This window comes from Carassius gibelio, chromosome B3, assembly GCF_023724105.1.
Source record: "Carassius gibelio isolate Cgi1373 ecotype wild population from Czech Republic chromosome B3, carGib1.2-hapl.c, whole genome shotgun sequence".
Taxonomy (NCBI): domain Eukaryota; kingdom Metazoa; phylum Chordata; class Actinopteri; order Cypriniformes; family Cyprinidae; genus Carassius; species Carassius gibelio.
The window spans coordinates 40,732,648-40,754,469 of NC_068398.1; the positions used below are offsets into that span (position 1 = coordinate 40,732,648).

The following is a 21,822-nucleotide window of genomic DNA, read 5'->3' on the forward strand; positions in this document are numbered from 1 at the left end:
CTTCGCCGTGGAGAGGTCAGGACGCGCATCTGGTAAGCGTATACGCGTGCTACTCGCTTTCATACATTTGATTCTTTATTCTGAGGCTTGGAAGCTCCGCTAGCAATAAGCTAATATGTTTATTTTCATAACTGTGCAGTGTTCGACCGCATCTCAGTGAATGTACAGTAATCAGTACAGTACTGGGGGAATAAACATAAATTAGTTTGTTGACGCTCCGAAGTTCGCGTAGAAGCTTCGGGGAGCATATTTACGCTGAATCAGAACCGAAACAAACAGACACGCTGATAAAAAATCAAAATATTATATATGAATGAGACAGGCGAGGTCTCCCAATCTTTACACGATGCAGAATAGACATAAATGAAACGATATGAATTTGGAGATTGTGGATTCTATTTTAGATTTTGATAGACCAGATATTTTTTATAATTTTATGCATGTTGCTATTGTGTAATTTGACTTATTCTCTTTCAAAGACTGTTCAGAAAACCCACACACAAAAAAAGCACATTGTATTGAGATGGTTCATCATATGTGAAACAACATAAATAATACTATTTGTCACAAACAGCAGCTTTTTATGTAACTTCTGAGTGTTTTCTGTAAAATAATATACAGAGATCACATTATTCCATACTGCAAGTGTGCAAAAGATGACTTCATACTTATTTAGACAAAAATTTTATACAAAAATTGTATTATTCCTTCCTTCAGTTGGAATAGAATAACTTTTGCATAGATTAGGATAGAAAGAAATTTCTGTTTTCCTCTAATAGCTGACAAGTGGAACAAGCACAAGACATTGGTCTGAAGTTGCCAGCCCCTTCAATGCCTGAGTTATACCATTTCAAACTTCAGTTTACACAAATAAAATAAAAAAGCGCCTTGTTTTTTTCCCTATTTATTATAACACAGACAGCATATATTGTCATTTTTATCAATTTCAACAGTGTTTTATGTAATTTCAAAGGGTTTCCTTTGAAATTATACCAAACTTTCTGAGCTTACACTGTAGCATTAGTATAGGCAGGCATTCAAAATTAGGTAGGAAAATGAAAAACGGAAATCCCCAAAATAGCATTTGTGCTTAAGAGGTTAAAACCATGGTTAATTTTCGTAAAGTTTCCATTTGGTATTCGCTCCAAATGACGACGACGTCCTCACTGGTTTTCCTCTCGTCGCTTCACTCCAGTCCAGCGGGAGGCGCTAAACACATACATTTGACAAACACCATTAAACCTCAGAGGAAGAAGTGTTTCACCGCGCTCTCTGTTGTTGTTATGTCAGTATGCTACCTAAACGTTTAGACATATTTCTTTAAAGAAAAAATATATATATATTTATAGTTTTTGAATCAGTTCATAAATACCTGTAATATTTCTCGTCTTCACATTCGTGACTGAGTTTTGAAGCAAGCAGGAATATCTGGAGGAGTTTCTGAACTTAGATCTGCTGCTGTGAAGATGGAGTTTGTGAAAGAGGAGAGAGAAGAGAACACGAGTGAACCAGAAACCAGCACAATAAAACACGAGGAACCAGAAACCTGCACAATAAAACACGAGGAACCAGAAACCTGGAGAATAAAACACGAGGATCCAGAAACCAGCACAACAAAACACGAGGAACAAGAAACTTTGAGAATAAAACACGAGGATCCAGAAACCACCACAATAAAACACGAGGATCCAGAAACCAGCACAACAAAACACGAGGAACAAGAAACTTTGAGAATAAAACACGAGGATCCAGAAACCACCACAATAAAACACGAGGAACCAGAAACTTTGAGAATAAAACACGAGGAACCAGAAATAAAACACGAGGAACAAGGAGGTTGGTGTTTATTCTTCTTTCATCTTTAATGAATGTTTGTGGTACATTAGGTATCCAAAGCTTTTTTTTTCGGGGTATTTTTGAGCCCTTGAAAATTTCTGTGTAGACATTTGTGTGTGTGTGTGTGTGTGTGTGTGTGTGTGTGTGTGTGTGTATATATATATATATATATATATATATATATATATATATATATATATATATATATATATATATACTCACACACATATTAATAATCACTGTAATCGGCACAATCTGTGTAACAATAATATGCTGTGCAGCATGGATGTACCTTACATGTTTGTGTTTTTGAAAAAAAACGTTTATTTATGGTTTCTGAAAAAAATTATGTCACTGATAATAAGGCCATGATACACATATAGAACATTTGTTCACAAAACATAATAATATTATGATCTCATGATAAATGTTATTTTGAATAATGTGTATTACCAGACAGTTGAACAGTATTTTTTCTACTATCAAATGTGCACCAGCTACTGTTTGGTTACCCACATTCTTCAAAATATCTTTTTTTATTTTGTGTTCACCTGCAAGAAAGATATTAAAGGGTTAGTTCACCCAAAAATGAAAACTAGACCATGTTTTACTCACTCTCAAGAATCCTTAAGGTGTATATGACTGATTTATTTCAGATTAATCCAAACTGAGTTATATACAAATTATCCTGGCTCTTCCAAGCGTTAGAATTGGAGTAGGAGGGTGTTTTTGTCCAATAGTCCAAAAGTAGTCAAAAAAAAAAAAAAGCATGCGCATCTGTAATAAAATGCCTCACATGCAGAGCCGGATTATCCATAAGGGCACTTGGGCCAGTGCCCAGGGGCACCAACCATTCACAACAACTAGGGAGGCACCACATGACACAAGCTTTAAAATTATTTTTCGTAAATTGTTTTATTATTAACTTGAAATTCTTGAAAGACCATACATAACTTGTTTATGAACACTAACTCAACAACAATAATAATAATAAATTATAAATACATAAAGATTACTTGACCACTATCAGTCCCCCCCCTTCCGTCCCCAATCTGTCAAATTTGAGTTGGTCCACAACAAGTATGCGCAAATGTGTCATTTTTTAACGGTTACAGAAAATGAATCAAAATGGACAGACGTCAATTGAGGGGTTTTGCAAAAAGAAAGTTAAAGAAAGACAAGGACGCTAGACGTTTAGCTACAATAGTGTTTTTTTCTTTTTAATATGCGCGGAGGGGCAGGCATGTTGATATTCGAATACATTGCATGATATTCGATATCCATTCGAATTAGCCCTAGTATACTTATACATTTTGTATTTTAATAGCGTTTCGGCCACATGGATCCCGCATTTTGGGAAAATTGAAACCGATATTTTTTGAAACCAGGGGCCTGTTCTTCGTACGTTGCTAACTCAGTTAGCTGGATTTGATTGATGATGATTTGGCGTGATCTTGGATCATTTGGTTCTTCGAAGCTCATCCCGGAGCTGCTGTCATAGCAACAGGTCCGTAAGCTTAAACCTGCTCAGGAGCAGCTTATTTCATATAAACAGGATTAGATCGCTTCTTTTCAACCAGAACTGATACTCAAAATATGTCTGCTACCACTGCTACTTTATTACAAGAGTATGGTTCTGATCCAGGGACAATAATTTAAAATAATAATCATTAAAAAAATATTTAAAAATAATATAAAAATGCTGTGTAGTCGATAACAGCCTACTATAGACACAGCTAGTTTTACTCACTGAAATATTTATTTGTCACAAAGTTATTACTTCATAATTGTATTAGAGTTTTACACACATGCTATACAGATAATAGAGTCATGCATTATTTTGAGTGATGATTATTATTATAAGAGCTTGATGGAGTGCAGGAGATGCAGATAACATGATATTGACCCTTAAGAAACTTTCATTAATGCTGTCACGTAACAAATCTGTCCAAATATACAATGAAATGAATAGATAATTTCTTCATTGAAATAAAAATGTAAAGACTGCACAACTTTTATAAATTGCGAATCTAAATAATTGGGAATCATGAAAAAAATTCTAATAAAATAAAAACATGTATCTATTATCTGTTTCATCTATTATAAGATTTATGTAGTTTTGTTTGCTTGGCTGTTTCCTTATAAAAGTCCAGAAATTTGTCAAGTTTTTCGTCGTGGTGTCATTTTAAATTCTATGACGTCATTACATTGCCGTCTTGCCACCAGCCAATCGTTGCACTGCTGATCATGGTTTCGAGTATCGATACATATCCCCTTTTAAGACAACGCATGAACGCGCAATTACCTCAGATAACTCAATCCAGCGATACTAATCATACACAACAGGTGTGTTCGAGGAACCCAATTAGCCGGATCATGATTAGCACGGTGATATCATCTTGGATGTGTCATTTGATCTCGGATGTAATAAGCGACGTACGAAGAACGGGCCCCAGGTCCCGAAGTGCATAAATTAGAAAATGCAGCCTTTGCATTTTTGTGTGGACAGTGAAGCTGTATATTTTCTGAAATGATAACGTCATCAACCCACGTCTCGCCCTTAGTCAGTCACTGCATCATGTAACGGCAACAAAAAACATGATCAAGCACTGAACGATTGTCTTTTTATTAACACTGATTAATAAATGTATTGTTCCACGTTTGTTTGTAAACCACACACAAGGTTTATGTGCCTAGTCCTAGTTAAAGTCTTCTCCGTTTTAATTGTATTTCTGTGGCAGAATTACAGTGCCACATGCTGGTCTGGCATGTATACTACATTGTTTTGTGGTTTCGCATGGATGCAGATATTTCATGAGACAAGAAAAAAAAAGTCTGATTAGGCTCTGATCAGGGATCTGATTCACACTCACTCACTCACACTCTCTATCTCAGCTAGGTACATTTTGATGTTTGTTTTGAGATCACAGCTGAAAAAGTCTGTTCTTATTTATGATTTTGTTTACATTTTTTAAAATATAAATTGTAAACATTGTAGGGCTGGGCGATATGGCTTAAAAAAAATCTCAGATTTTTTTCACACCAAACCGATTTTCGATTTTAATCGATTTTTTTTTCTATTTAAAAACAAACTACAACCGACAAAGAAATTGCTCAAAACAAATGTACACTTGCCGCTGGGTTCAGCGTTGCCCTTCAGATACAAGGCGATTTGCGCTGCGCTATGGCGTAGGCAGTTTTAACCCTCTCCGGCTTAAATTAAGTTTTAGTAACAAGTATAATAATTAAAACATGTATCTGGAGTAATAAGGTAGTTAGTTTTTTAACTGTTGCAAATAGGGATGTCAAATTTCGATTATTTCCATGATCGATCGTCGTTTAAATTAACGATCAATTAATCGATTAATCGTTAACCATAATACTGCAAAATGCGTCTATTGCAGGCACGCAGTCAGCGGTATGACAGGATGGGCAAAAGCCACACACAAAACGCTTTCTCACTTGAATTAAAGAGGTTTTAGTCTGAATAAAATGCTAGTAACAGGATTATAAAATGAATAGATGCGATTATGATCATTTGATAAAATGAAGAGAGCTCGCCATACTTTTGAGGTCATTTTGCTTTGTTGACCGTTTCCAATCCCGCACAGAGAACGCTGAACGCGCCTCTTGAAATGGTTTTGTGGTGCTCGTTGTTGTATTTTAAAGCACAATTGCAATGTTTTCAACTGACATTATTGTATTTAAAATAAAATTATCCGAAATGTGGATCGCGTGTGACTGCGCTGCACATTAAGTGAACTACATCGGCGCTGCTGCACCAAAACACACTGTTGCTCACATTAATTTGATCCTGCTGGATTCTGTCCTAGAAAATGTCAGATTTTTAAAAATCCAGCATACAGCGCATTAGATCGTGACAGTGCATATGAGCAAAAACATCCTTGAAACAGCAGAGAGGACCGGTATACTACGGTCTATTTAAACTGACCAGTGTAACCTTTTAAATGTTTAGTTGACTATTTTATTTTGATAATGAACAGGCTGCGATGTAAGTTTGAATCGCTAGAATATACGTGTGCAGCAGGCTCCGGCGCGATCGAAACAGCTGAGACAGAAGAAAAATATATATATTTTCCGCAAAAGTGTTTACTTTCATTTGTGCACACTCACAATAAAAACAGAAGATTTGTGCTCTTGTAAAATAAAGCAAACAAACAGAATGCGTTGTCATCCTTTTTTTTTATTTTTTTTTGTGAACTTATGGAGCGCCCACACTTCTGTTTTAAATCCGTTAATCTTAATTATTTAAGTCGGATATATTTCGCATAGCCTATTTAAAAAAAAAAAAAAAAAACATGAAAACAAATTGTTATTTTTATGTTGGGCCTATTACTTAGTAGGCTATAAATTTTCCTTAAAGCATCCCATTTTGTCCCAGGGCTTAGAACCTGTGCCCTAGTCAGGTCCATGCAGAAACTTGTGAACGATGCTCGGCGTCACCGTTTAGTGACAGCAGTGAATGCTCCAGGAATGTGTCGGTCACAGCACCTATTAATCGCTGTTTTGAATCCAGCAATTATTTATTTAGAAATTATAAGATCTGATTATGACAAGTGTGGTATAAAAGCTTTGTTTATTAGAGGAATAATAGGTTAACTGGAAAATGTTAGATCGCGACCATGCTTTTGGACCCCATAGTCTTCATTTACACGGCTTTGTTCTGGTTTGCCGGTTGGTCACGAATTTCCACAAATTCAGTATATTTAGGCATTGTTTCTTTTCCTAAATCTTCATAGTCTAACCCTCTAATTTCCCAGGTTTATTTTATTATCTTTCGCTTTTAATAACTGTTTTCGCATCTCTTACTGTGGTAAACATGGGAAGGGAAATTAAAGATTTCATGAATTAAGAATTCGTTCGATTTATTAATTTGTTCCCTTATTTCACTTAAATCATGGGTTATTTAGGGAACAAAATTAATGAAACATGGACAATAATTCGTAGGAATGAATTAACAAGTTGTAGGAATGAATAGACTACCTGTCCTGTCACTGTGTCCCGCAGCCCTGCAAAGCGCAGGATATAAAACAGTTATCTGATGAAATGATTAGTAACTACATTTCTATTGCTTTTAATGTTGAAGAACTTTTTATGTTGTTTCTATTTTAATGTACTTTAAAGTTTAAATCACATTAAAAGCTTAATTTGTACATTGTGAATGAATGATGATGCTTTTATATATCGTCACCGTCACTCACAGCCGCTCGCACGTGTTGAGTGCGCATGAGCCGCACGCAGCCCAACATTGAATTGGTTAACCGACCACCGACAGCCTTAATCGATTGCATCTCTTATCGACAATTAATCGATCATCGATTAATCGTTGACATCCCTAGTTGCAAATCAACAACGCCTACCTTGAGAGGGTTAAAAACTTTTAGCGGGAGCTCTTTCATGGTCTGTTGTTCCTCCTTTCGGTCAACAGCAAACATGTATCTGTCCCGTTGTAAGAAGCAAGCGATAGCGCTAGTCCTGCTCATGAGAATTAAGAGAGAAGCAAGGAAGAATAGGCTGTGGGTACGACCTCAAACTTATATCATACAGCTCAGGAAAATCTGACACACACAGTACTAGCCGTTCATCCATTTTGATTTCCGTGCTTGTTTGATCCCCCGATTCTATTGGTCGCACTGGTAATCGTCACAGAGCGCAGCAGCAAAAGTTGAACTATTTTGAACTTTGACCGCTGCGCTTGCTCTTTGGTCGACGCAGCAACAAAACGTCCTTGCGCGGCGCAAGCCATTGAGATGAATGAGTTTTATAGTGCAGCAGCGCGCATACCGCATCCTGTGTGTAACGCCCATAAGGGGAGAGCCGGTGGTGGAAGTTAAAGAGAAAAACTATTTTCATTAAAAACAAATCGCCCTTAACGTCAAATTCGAGTTAATCGATAAAATCGATTTATTGCCCAGCCCTAAAACATTGTATATCTGTTTGGCTTGATATTTTATATTAATTTATTTTTGTTCTCGGGTGGGTAATTTGCAGGAGTTGCAATCCTTCTTTTGTAATGTTGTATTAAGAGGACAAAACTAAGGCCAAATGGCCTTTACTATTTAAGTTTGTATTCATAGTTATACATGTTTTACAGTAAGTTGACTTAACTGTACAGTATTGTCATATAATTGTTGGGACTGGCACTTATAATCACTAAATTGGTAAAAATGGGAATAAAAAAATTATTTTTGTTTTTTAGAAATAAAAGCCAAATGCTTGATCATTTTACAGCCACATAATTTTCGTTATATATTTGTTTTGGTTGTTTAAAAACACACATCTATCCGATTAATCGATCAATTAAGTGCTAGATTAATTGATTACAAAAAGAATAAATAGCTGCAGCCCTAAAATTATCCATTACAAAAAAATAATACATCACCAGAGATCAGCGATTAATTTATTGAAGAGCCTACATAAGCTAAAGATAATAGGTTTATATATATATGTATGTATGTATATGTATATATATATATATATATATATATATATATATATAATATTATATAAACATTTATATAATTTTTCATTTTTATTTTGTTATGCCAATTAGGGGTGGGCAATATGGAAAAAATATATCACAGTTTCTTTTAGAAATATCATGATTTTTATCACAATTCTGTCATGTTGGTTTTACTATTTTGCAAGTTCTCTGAGCATTACAGCCAAACTAATTTCCCTATTATAAAGACAAAGCCTTTCAAGGTATCAAAAAAGTAAACATTTTTTTAGCAAATATTTAGGCCAAATAGAGTGAAGATAAAAATCTTTGTTCTTATTTTTTTAAGAACAAAGATAAAAGAATGACAAAGATACACATTACAACTACACATGATATACAAAGAGTAGTTAGTTTCTTTTTTAAATATACAAATAAAACAAACTGTGCTTTATTTTCTGGTACAATAGGTGTATTTAGCAGGAGCATTCAAGAAATTGAATGAACAAATATAAAAATAAAACACTATATGGACTGATTCCTTTAAAAACTTTATTAAATTTCTTCAGTCAAGAGCAGTGAAATATTTTTCTTTGTTTTATTGTTTTATCAACGTGAAATAGTTCACCCAACAATACATTTCTGTCTGCTGTCTGTCAGTTCTGTCACAGTGTTTTGTTTTTTATACCACCATTTACTCACGCAAAAGTGGTTTTAAACCTGAATGGGGTTCTTTCTTCTTCTGAAAATAAATGCTATTTTGAGGAACGCAGAAAACCAAACAGTTGCTGGTCCACAGCGACTTCCATAGTTTTTTTGCTACTATCAAATTCAGTGTCGACCAGCAACTGTTTGGTCACCCGGATTCTTCAAAATATTTTATTTTGTGTTCAGCACAAGAAATAAATTAATACAGATTTGGGACAACGTGACAATGAGTAAATAATGACAAATGAAATTTTGGGGTGATCTGTCCCTTTAATGACAGTCGCATGTTTAATAGGCCTACTGTCCCTTTAAGACCTGCAACCATCTAATATACAGGCACGTATACGTTTTTCTTTCAACTGTTTATTTTCATTTTAGGCATGACCAACTGGGTCTACATGTAAACCTTGTGTGTTTTGACAGTATTAGCGCAAAAGATAACTTGGTTCAATAATATGATATGATAGTTAAAAATAGTTAAACTTTTGCAGCTGCGCTCTGTGATGATTACCAGTGCGACCAATAGAATCGGGGGATCTGTCGCATGTTTAATAGGCCTGTTTTGAAAAATGTAAACACGATGCCAGTGTGCATTTTCAGTACACATTCAGTTCTGTTCGCGTGAGTCACAATAGCAAACTACTGACTTTAAGTCATTGGGATTGGGGTCGCTTTGAAAATATTGATAAAATCGTCCTTAAAGTTGTCCAAATGAAGTTCATAGCAATCCATATTACTAATAAAAAAAATTGTTATATTTACAGAAGAAATTTTATAGAATTATAGAAGGAGGTAGTGCACGGCCTAAGCTTTTGTTCTTAATGGCATTTTTCTTCCTTGCATTATTTTTACTTTTATGCTTTAAGTAGTTTTGATACCAGTACTTTTACTTGAGTAAAAAGCTTGAGTTCATACTTCAACTTCTACAAAAGTCTTTTTAAACCCATACTTCTACCTGAGTAATGAATGAATTGGCTTATCACTTTTGACTAACAGGTGGCGCTGTAATCAAATCATTTTGGTGTGTTCTGTGTGAGATGACAATAACACAAAGTTTGGTGTCAATATGCTACAGCATTGCAGAGATACAGCCTGAAGTGTCATTTTGGCATCATGCCTCAAATTCCTCACTGTGATATGCGAAAAAGGTTTTTTCTATCGACACAATATCCATAACATTTTGTCAGCACAGTCTGAAGATCATCTGATTCAGATTTGGTGAAAATCGGACCAATGGTTGATGAGGAGTTTTTGCAATAGGCTAATGCAATAAAAAGTTATTAGCATTTTTATAAATGTAATTATTAATGGTTAATGAATGGTTTATTAATCCAACAATAGGTGGCGCTGTTACCAAATTAATGTGGCATGGTCAGTGTGAGGTGATAATGGCACATACATAGTTTGGTGCAAATATGTCAAATGGATGCAGAGATAAAGCCTCAGATGAATTTTGGCATCTTTCCATCAAATTTGTTGTTGCGCTAAATGAAAACTCTTTCGTATATATCGACACATAACTTTTGGCCAGTGCGGTCTGAAGATGATCAGAGTCAAAATCTGTCACTAACGGTCTAGGAGAAATTTGAAAAAGTAGTTTTTTTTTTCTTTCTCTCTCTTTTGGCATTATTGGTATCAATGCTCTCAACATGACCCAAAGAATAAAGGGAGACTACTTTCATTTCAATATTCTAAATTATCCAAAAGTTATTAGCATTTTTTTTATATTTTATAATAACTTTTGACAACAAAGTGGCGCTGCCATCAAAGTTTTTGAGTACAATAAGGGCATGGAGCCAAACATTTTGTAATTATTTCCCTAACAATTCAATAATGCGTTAAAAAATACAGCATTTTAAAACAATTCAAAATGGTCTATGCCTCAAATGGCTGACATGGGAAAATTGGATATTGTTCGACTCGACATGATGCACTGAATCTAAAGAGACCAGTTTTGTGATTATTGGCCAAACCATTCAGAAGTTAAATGGAAAAATATGCATTTTTAATATCTCCGGACCACTAGGTGGTGCCGCGTCGAAGCACTGCAGGTAGTCTCAGGTTGTCATAACACACATCAAGTTTGGTTTCAATAGGCCAAACTGTTGTCGAGATATAGCCTCACATGCATTTTTGCGTGCTTTTCGTCAAATTTGTTCACGTGTTTATTCGAGAACGGTTGGACGAATCAACTTGTATTCCATAACTTTTTGCCAGAATGGTCTGAAGACGATCTCAGCCAATTTTCATGAAAACTAACCAGACTAATTAACCATCTAGGACGTGTTTGAAAAAGTATGTTTTTCATACAATTGAAAATATATATAAAAAAAACTAAACCTTGCCATTTTTTTATTTTACTTGGCATGGGCCAAGGATTCAGAGGTAAAAATAATTTCCATTTTCTGGCTTACGGTTCAAAAGTTATTAACAAAAACACTAGAATATTAATTCAAATGTGTTGTTGTTGGTGGGGAAATTATTACCAACATTAAAAAACATTTAATATCGTCAATAGTCAAAATAATTTCTCAGGATTTTGAACACAGCTACCTGAAAGTGGTGCACGTGCTTCATCATGGGCTTTTTTATTTTTATTTTCTCTGCGCGGGACTGCGCCGATGTATTTGGCCAGATATAGCCTAGTTGTATATTATGTTGACAATTTGTATTCAGCTGCAAACAGGAGGTGAGAGTGGGTGAGTGCGCAGATGCGGAAATGGCGTGTCCCGTTTACTGCAAACGGCATTTATGCATTTTTTCATATAGAGAAAAAGTCCTTCTGAGGAAGTATGCATAGTTTCACGACTTTACAACACTGTATGGATAACACAAAATAAAAAAAAAAGTGTCACACATCTGACCTCACTCTGTGTGAGGGAAGGGAGGGGGAGGTCTGGGGTGGTTGAGGGTCTGCCTGACAGACACAGAGAGAGAGAGCGAGTTAACGTCCCTTTAATCATCGCAGTATCATTAATCATCAGACACACGTGCTCCGATACATGCTGCTCTCGCTTGAAGAGAGTGCGCACTCAAACTGTGTCCTGTGTACTCACAACTCTCTATGCTCATGCGCTAGATATTCATTCTTTTCGCTTCACATCTTTTACCGTGTGCAGTGTGAATGCTCTGATCCATTAACATGGGCTTGCATAACAGATAGAGCTTGTAAACCTGGCCTTGCATAGGCATATCCCTAATCTGTCCTGTTCTCGCGCTCCATTTAAGTGCACCTCATTCTAACTGGTTCAGATGGCGACACGAAACGTACAGTGTGTAATACCAATCATGGCCACCACCAGATGGAGCTATAGGATTACTTTTAAATATTTGTTGTAGAAACGTGTATAGAGCATTTAAATCAAAAGTGTTGGCAACAATTTATAATGAGCTCTCTTTGGTTTACATTAATGCGTTACCTAATATTAAGTAACAATGAACAATCTATTATTCAGATATTTTATTAATCTTTTTTTATGTTAGTTAATCCTATCATTAAAAATATTAATGTTCATGTTATTTCACAGTATGTAATCTAATCTTAAAATAAAACTATTAAATTCAATTCAAGTTTCTTTGTATAGTGCTTTTTACAATGCAAATCGTTACAAAGCAACTTTACAGAAAATTATGTTTCTACAATATTTAGTAGTAGCTTGTAAGTGGTGACTGTCAATTTGTGCAAGTATGACAGGATTTTTAGAAAAATTAATACAAGACGTAGTCAGTCAGACGATGAACATTATTAATATTATTACTAATTAATAATTATTATATGATGCAGTCACACTTGTAACCATATTTGTTAGTTCTGTTTGTTGATTCACGGTTAGCATCATCTGGGGTCCTCTGAGGGTCAGCATCATCTCTTCTCAGGTGTTCTGGATCCAGACTGGAGCTTGTGTAAATCCTAGTTACATCCCATGGCAAAACATAGAAACAAAATAGAGACATCTTTAGCATAGCTGCTGATCCAACAAAGTAAAACTAGTTTAACACAAGCTAATGAGTAAAAATGCACATTTGATCAGATGCAACTACACTCACAATTTAAAAGATACATTATTCGTATGCTTGGCGAAAGAGATGTGTTTTTAATCTAGATTTAAACAGAGAGAGTGTGTCTGAACCCCGAACATTATCAGGAAGGCTATTCCAGAGTTTGGGAGCCAAATGTGAGAAAGCTCTACCTCCTTTAGTGGACTTTGCTATCCTAGGAACTAACAAAAGTCCAGCGTTTTGTGACCTTAGGGAGCGTGATGGGTTGTAGCGTGGTAGAAGGCTAGTTAGGTACGCAGGAGCTAAACCATTTAGGGCCTTATAGGCAAGTAATGATAATTTGTAACTGATACGGAACTTAATAGGTAGCCAGTGCAGAGACTGTAAAATTGGGGTAATATGATCATATTTTCTTGACCTCGTAAGGACTCTAGCTGCTGCATTTTGGAGTACCTGTAGCTTGTTTATTGACGAAGCAGGACAACCACCTAGAAGTGCATTACAATAGTCCAGTCTAGAGGTCATGAATGCATGAACTAGCTTTTCTGCATCAGAAACAGATAACATGTTTCGTAGCTTGGCAATGTTTCTAAGATGGAAGAATGCAGTTTTTGTAACATGGGAAATATGATTTTCAAAAGACAAATTGCTGTCTAAAATAACACCCAGATTTCTGATTGTAGAGGAAGTAACAGTACATCCGTCTAGTTGCAGATTGTAATCTACAAGATTCTGTGTAGTGTTTTTTGGTCCAATAATAAATATCTCTGTCTTATCAGAGTTTAATTGGAGAAAATTATTTGTCATCCAATCTTTTACATTTTTAACACACTCTGTTAGCTTAGATAATTGAGAAGTTTCATCTGGACTCGTTGAGATATATAGCTGAGTATCATCAGCATAACAGTGGAAGCTAATTCCATATTTTCTAATAATATTACCAAGGGGCAACATGTATATTGAAAATAGAAGGGGACCTAGGACGAATCCTTGTGGCACTCCATATTTTACTGATGATAAATGAGATGACTCCCCATTTAAGTAAACAAGATGGTAGCGATCGGAGTAGGATCTAAACCATCTTAGAGCCTGCCCTTGAATACCTGTATAGTTTTGTAATCGATCTATGAGTATGTCATGATCTATAGTGTCGAACGCAGCACTAAGATCAAGTAAGACTAGAAATGAGATGCAACCTTGATCTGACGCAAGAAGCAGGTAATTTGTAATTTTAACAAGTGCATTTTCTGTGCTATGGTGGGGCCTGAAACCTGACTGAAATTCTTCATACGGATCATTTTTGAGCACAACTTTTTATAAATTAGAGTTTATTTTATAATTTGCCAGTACACTAGGATGTAGTTTTGGTTTCTTAATAAGAGGCTTAATAACCACCAGCTTGAATGGTTTTGGGATGTGACCTAAAGATAACGACGAGTTAATGATATTGAGAAGCGGTTCTTCGACTACAGGTAACAACTCTTTCAGTAATTTAGTGGGTACAGGATCTAATAAACATGTTGTTGGTTTAGATACAGTGATAAGTTTTAGTTCTTCCTGTCCTATAGTTGTAAAGCGCTGCAGTTTATCTTTGGGTGCAATGGATGAAACTGAAGTGTTAGATGCTGTGGAATCTACATTCGCTATTGTATTTCTAATGTTATCTATTTTATCAGTGAAGAAATTCATAAAGTCATTACTATTAAATGTTGGTGGAATATTTGAATCTGGTGGCGTCTGGTAATTTGTTAACTTAACCACTGTGCTAAATAAAAACCTTGGATTGTTTTGGTTATTTTCAATGAGTTTGTGTACAGTATTGTTCAAAATAATAGCAGTACAATGTGACTAACCAGAATAATCAAGGTTTTTAGTATATTTTTTATTGCTACGTGGCAAACAAGTTACCAGTAGGTTCAGTAGATTGTCAGAAAACAAACAAGACCCAGCATTCATGATATGCACGCTCTTAAGGCTGTGCAATTGGGCAATTAGTTGAAAGGGGTGTGTTCAAAAAAATAGCAGTGTCTACCTTTGACTGTACAAACTCAAAACTATTTTGTACAAACATTTTTTTTTTCTGGGATTTAGCAATCCTGTGAATCACTAAACTAATATTTAGTTGCATGACCACAGTTTTTTAAAACTGCTTGACATCTGTGTGGCATGGAGTCAACCAACTTGTGGCACCTCTCAGCTGTTATTCCACTCCATGATTCTTTATCAACATTCCACAATTCATTCACATTTCTTGGTTTTGCTTCAGAAACAGCATTTTTGATATCACCCCACAAGTTCTCAATTGGATTAAGGTCTGGAGATTGGGCTGGCCACTCCATAACATTAATTTTGTTGGTTTGGAACCAAGACTTTGCCCGTTTACTAGTGTGTTTTGGGTCATTGTCTTGTTGAAACAACCATTTCAAGGGCATGTCCTCTTCAGCATAGGGCAACATGACCTCTTCAAGTATTTTAACATATGCAAACTGATCCATGATCCCTGGTATGCGATAAATAGGCCCAACACCATAGTAGGAGAAACATGCCCATATCATGATGCTTGCACCTCCATGCTTCACTGTCTTCACTGTGTACTGTGGCTTGAATTCAGAGTTTGGGGGTCGTCTCACAAACTGCCTGTGGCCCTTGGACCCAAAAAGAACAATTTTACTCTCATCAGTCCACAAAATGTTCCTCCATTTCTCTTTAGACCAGTTGATGTGTTCTTTGGCAAATTGTAACCTCTTCTGCACATGCCTTTTTTTTAACAGAGGGACTTTGCGGGGGATTCTTGAAAATAGATTAGCTTCACACAGACATCTTCTAACTGTCACAGTACTTACAGGTAACTCCAGACTGTCTTTGATCATCCTGGAGGTGATCATTGGCTGAGCCTTTGCCATTCTGGTTATTCTTCTATCCATTTTGATGGTTGTCTTCCGTTTTATTCCACGTCTCTCTGGTTTTGCTCTCCATTTTAAGGCATTGGAGATCATTTTAGCTGAACAGCCTATCATTTTTTGCACCTCTTTATAGGTTTTCCCCTCTCTAATCAACTTTTTAATCAAAGTACGCTGTTCTTCTGAACAATGTCTTGAACGACCCATTTTCCTCAGCTTTCAAATGCATGTTCAACAAGTGTTGGCTTCATCCTTAAATAGGGGCCACCTGATTCACACCTGTTTCTTCACAAAATTGATGACCTCAGTGATTGAATGCCACACTGCTATTTTTTTGAACACACCCCTTTCAACTAATTTAACTAATTGCCCAATTGCACAGCCTTAAGAGCGTGCATATCATGAATGCTGGGTCTCATTTGTTTTCTGAGAATCTACTGAACCTACTGGTAACTTGTTTGCCACGTAGCAATAAAAAAATATATGAAAAACCTTGATTATTCTGGTTAGTCACATTGTACTGCTATTATTTTGAACAATACTGTATATGCTCTGCCCTAGCAGTTTTTAGAGCCTGTCTATAGCTGGACATACTGTTTTTCCATTCAATTCTAAAAACGTCCAAGTCAGTTTTTCTCCATTTGCGTTCAAGACTACGAGTTTCTTTCTTGAGAGAGTGAGTATTACTGTTATACCATGGCACAGTATGTTTTTCTCTAACCTTTTTTAATTTGATGGGGGCAACAGCTTCTAATGTATTAGAGAAAATAGTGCCCATGTTGTCAGTCATTTCATCTAATTCATGTGTATTTTTGGGTACAAATAGCAGTTGAGATAGATCAGGCAGGTTATTTGCAAATCTGTCTTTGGTAGCTGGAACAATAGTTCTGCCCAGACGGTATCGCTGCGACATATAGTAAATATCAGTTATATGCAGCATGCACGATACAAGGAAATTGTCTGTAATATCATCACATTGAGGTACGATATCTATAGCAGTAAGATCGATTCCATGCGATATAATTAAATCTAGTGTATGATTAAAACGAAAAATGGGCCCGATGACATTTTGCTTGACTCGAAAAGAGTTTATATCTGTATACGGCTCTGGGGGTCTATACACAGTAGTAGGGCTGGATGATTAATCGAAAAGTAATCGAAACCGAAATTCAGAACCTCTTACCGACTTAATTTGACCATGTCGGTTATTTAGTTTTTTTAATCCTGTTAATACTTCCCTCTAAAAAAAACATACTAGCGTGTGTCTAGCCACATGACTCTGCCCCGTCCAGTCAGTGGCATAAAAGCAAAACACGGAGGTGAACGCCGGTTCAACACAGTGATGGCACGCAAGCGGTTGAGCCTTGTGTCTTCACTAAACTTTGTCAGTTGTATTTGTTTTATGGTTTGGACATTCAAGCGATTAGACAATCGGATGCGTATTATCATTTCAAGCTCCCATGTTCGCGCAGCTGCATTGTGGCATGAACACTCATATAAACAGCTGTGAAGATCGTGCGCACAGAGGAACACAGAAACTAGTTGTCAGCGATGTTCTGTTATTTATTACTAAAGTAGCTTAGAATCTCAAAACGTATTATAGCATATTTTTCTACTTTTGGAAGCTATTTACAACCCACAGCTTCACAATAACATAGAGCCAGTATGACTAATTCACACACGCAATCACTCGTACTGGTACTTGAGCCAATTTATCTTTATTTGATCTTTATTTATCTCACCAAGCAATAATCTATAAGAAATGTTACAAACATAGATAAAATAACTGCTGATAGTGAGCTATGATCGCGCTTTCAATAGGAAAAAATATCACACCTTTAATAGTCGATCTCAACCGTTTGGCTGAAGCCAGTCTAAGAAGGTGTCTGAATAAATTTTGGTTTGACTGTATGTTTAATTTTTACAGTGCTATTTTACATTTAATTATTCGGTTTCTGTACCTAGACACTTACAAACTTGAAAAAACACAAACACTGTGTAAATAGCACAAACAAATAAACAGAACGAACAAATTAAACACTTTCAAACAGGGCCCACTGGTACAACCTTCACCAGGGCCCTTTTAAACCCAGCTATGGCATTGCTTACTGTACAAACCTTGTCAATGAACTATGAGGGCAAAAAAACAAAACAGAAACAAAATAATCGTTCATTAATTGTAATCAAGGTAAAATGTTCAATTAATCAAGGTTTTGATTTTAGGCCATAATTGTCCAGCCCTACACAGTAGCCATAGCAAGAGATACATTAGATTTCTTTTCATGTCTGACAGTGTAACATTAAGCAGAAGTATTTCAAATGAGTTAAACCTGTATCCTGTTTTCTGGGTAACATTAGCCTCGTTTCCACCGCAGGAACTTTACCCAGGAACTAGGGACTTTGGCCTGGTACTTGGTGTGTTTCCACCGCATGAACCAGGAACTAAATAAAGTTCCAGGTAAAAAAATGCCCCTCAGAAAGTCCCTGCTGGCGAGGTGGTACTTTTTCAAAGTTCCGGAACTTTCGGGGACGGGACTTTGGCACTAAACATTCTGATTGGTTGAGTCCACGCAGCATTGGTTGAGTTCAACCACCATTTATTCGGATCAACATTTTCAAAATATTACTGTTATTGTGTCATGAAATGTAATTTTAAAAGTATTTCAGGCGAGAATGTAGTTGTTTAAAACTCAAATCTGTTGTTTATTTCTAAAGACAGCGCCTATTTAAAAATGTGTTTTGCCGATCTCTAATGCTGTGTTCACACCAAACGCGAATAGAGCGTCTGGCGCGAATGATTTCAATGTTAAGTCAATGCAAAGGCGCGTTTACGCGCGTCTGGAGTTCTCGCGGCGCGAATGGGGCGTTAAGCGCGGCGCGGAAGACGCGAATTCGCCTCATTCGCACGTCTAGTTCGCGCGAATGACGCGAATTGACGCGCGAATAGGGAGTTTCGCGCGAAACGCGCGTTAAGCGCGAAGGTGCTTTTTGTGCATTTAGCGTTTGACGCGAATTCGCGTCTGCCGCCCGAGTTGAAAAATTTGAACTTTGGCATCAATTCGCGCCGCGTTAACCAATCAGGAGCCTGCTAGGAGTCACTCATTCAACAGAATGTTCCTGCAGCCTCTAGTTGTGCAGGAATACCCTTCTCCACTCATTCAACAAGGAGGAACGACTGATGTTGTCAGTGAGCAGTCAACCGGAGCTATATGACAAAAGTACATATTTCTATAGAGACAGGAATAAAAAGGACATATATGTATATAAAAAACATATCAATAGATAAATTGAATAAAGGCCAATTGATAAGAAACGTTTCATTTTACCCCAAACGAATTATATTTTATCTTGAACCACTAAAGAGACATCAGAGTCAGCGGCAAATGTCAGAAGGTCTAGCCGAGCCGAGGCTGCTCTCGGCGGATACATGATGACGGAGCTCCCGCTGGTCGCATGGAGCTCATCTCCGAGATCGGCGAAACACATTTTTTTTTATAGACGCTGTCATTATAGAAACCGCATATCTGAGTTTAAAACAACTACATTCTCGCCTGAAATACTTTTAAAACTACATTTCATGACACAGTAACAGTAATATTTTGAAAATTATCCGAATAAAAATGGCGGTTGAAAATGCTGCGTGAACTCAGCTGGCAGAAGCCCCCCCATGACGCGAATTCGCGTCTGTTGTGAAGTTAATTCCACGCGCGAATGAAGCGAATGATCTCAAAATGGTCAAGCGGCAAACTAGACGCGGTAGACGCGAATTTTACGCTCTATTCGCGTTTGGTGTGAACACAGCATAAGACAGTGAGCTCCACGCAATCAGCGGGAGCTCAGTGATCATCTATCCGCCGAGAAGCAGCCTCACCTTGGATAGACCTATATGACAAAAGTACATATTTCTATAGAGACAGGAATAAAAAGGACATATATGTATATAAAAAAACATATCAATAGATAAATTGAATAAAGGCCAATTGATAAGAAACGTTTCATTTTACCCCAAACAAATTATATTTCATCTTGAACCACTAAAGAGACATCAGAGTCAGCGGCAAATGTCAGAAGGTCTAGCCGAGCCGAGGCTGCTCTCGGCGGATACATGATGACGGAGCTCCCGCTGGTCGCATGGAGCTCATCTCCGAGATCGGCGAAACACATTTTTTTAAATAGACGCTGTCATTATATAAACCGCATATCTGAGTTTAAAACAACTACATTCTCGCCTGAAATACTTTTAAAACTACATTTCATGACACAGTAACAGTAATATTTTGAAAATTATCCGAATAAAAATGGCGGTTGAAAATGCTGCGTGAACTCAGCTGGCAGAAGACCCCCCATGACGTGAATTCGCGTCTGTTGTGAAGTTAATTCCACGCGCGAATGAAGCGAATTACTCGCGCGAATGAAGCGAATGATCTCAAAATGGTCAAGCGGCAAACTAGACGCGGTAGACGCGAATTTCTACGCTCTATTCGCGTTTGGTGTGAACACAGCATAAGACAGTGAGCTCCACGCAATCAGCGGGAGCTCAGTGATCATCTATCCGCCGAGAAGCAGCCTCACCTTGGATAGACCTTCTGATATGTGCCGCTGACTCTGATGTCTCTTTAGTGGTTAAACATAACATATAATTCAGCTGTGGGGTAAATCTAACAGGTTTTCTTTGGTCTGTGTTAAATTTATCTATATGTTAAAATGAAAATAAAAAAGGCAAGTCTATATAATATTTCGTTTCATTGTAATGGCTGTATATAACGCTACACATATCCCTGAACTAAGTACATTTCTGCAGCTGTTATTATGTTTAAATGAAAACGAAAGGAGGCAGTGGTATTTTTTATATCCTATTTCGTGTTATTGCAAGTATACTGAGGGGAAAATTGCTGTAACCAAAGCCATCTGAGTTCACGCAGCATTGGTTGAGTTCAAACACCATTTATTCGGATCATTTTCAAATATTACTGTTATTGTGTCATGAAATGTAATTTTAAAAGTTTTTCAGGCGAGGATGTAGTTGTTTAAAACTCAAATCTGTTGTTTTCTTTATAAAGACAGCTATTTCGTTTTATTGTAAATATACAATAAGGAAAATTGCAGTAGCCAAGACGAGCTGACTGAAGTTATCAAGTACGCTGCTGTTTATAGATTTACCGGACTTGCGTCGTCGCGGACATCACACTCCCGAGACGAATGCACAGAGTCTGAACTAACTACCGATGATGCACGTCCAAAATCAGCGTACTTTTTTTTTTAATCAGCGGTACTTTTGTATTGAGAAACGCGCGCGGACCTACATCACCAGTCATTTGCCTAATCTTCCCGGTACTTTACACCGCGGTGGAAACGCAGAAAGCAACAGGTCTGGGGGGGAAGAAAGTTCCTGGGAAAAAAAAAGTTCCTGGGAAAAATGTTCCGGGTAATTTCGGTGGAAACGCGGCAATTGAGAATACCACTATATATTGTTGCAACACCTCCGCCACGACCAGTCTGACGGGGCTCATGCTTATAACAGTAGTTTGGTGGAGTAGACTCATTTAGACCAAAATAATCATTTGGTTTTTGCCAGGTTTCAGTCAAGCAGAGTACATCAAAACTATAATCTGTGATCATTTCATTTACATTAACTGCTTTGGGTGTGTAGTTAATATTTATGAGCCCAAACTTAAAACATTGTTTTTGTTCATTTACTTAACATTTTTCTGGTTTAATTGCGATAAGATTTTTTTTTTTATATTTATATTTTGACCTCACTATTCGGGGAACAGACACGGTCTTAATAGGTTTTACAGTGCAAGTACTTTTATCATTTAAGTGGGTGGAACAAAACTCATCATAGTAGTTATTTGAGAATTGACTTACTAGTCACATGGAGCGAAGTGTCCTGGAGATGTTGTCCGAGAGCAGCTCCGC

The 21,822-nt window shown here is 36.8% G+C and overlaps 1 protein-coding gene across 7 annotated transcripts in view; it reads left to right on the forward strand.

Annotated features, from left to right (window-relative positions):
• The first annotated feature begins 1,255 nt into the window (after positions 1 to 1,255).
• The window catches only part of LOC127953344 (zinc finger protein 271-like), an 838,866-nt gene continuing 818,299 nt past the window's right edge, over positions 1,256 to 21,822 (forward strand). For all 7 annotated transcript variants that reach the window (XM_052552529.1, XM_052552535.1, XM_052552536.1 and 4 more), the window contains exon 1: positions 1,256 to 1,836. In XM_052552529.1, the coding sequence (XP_052408489.1) occupies positions 1,467 to 1,836 (370 nt within the window). In that variant the 5' untranslated portion in view covers positions 1,256 to 1,466. The remainder of the gene's footprint in view (positions 1,837 to 21,822) is intronic.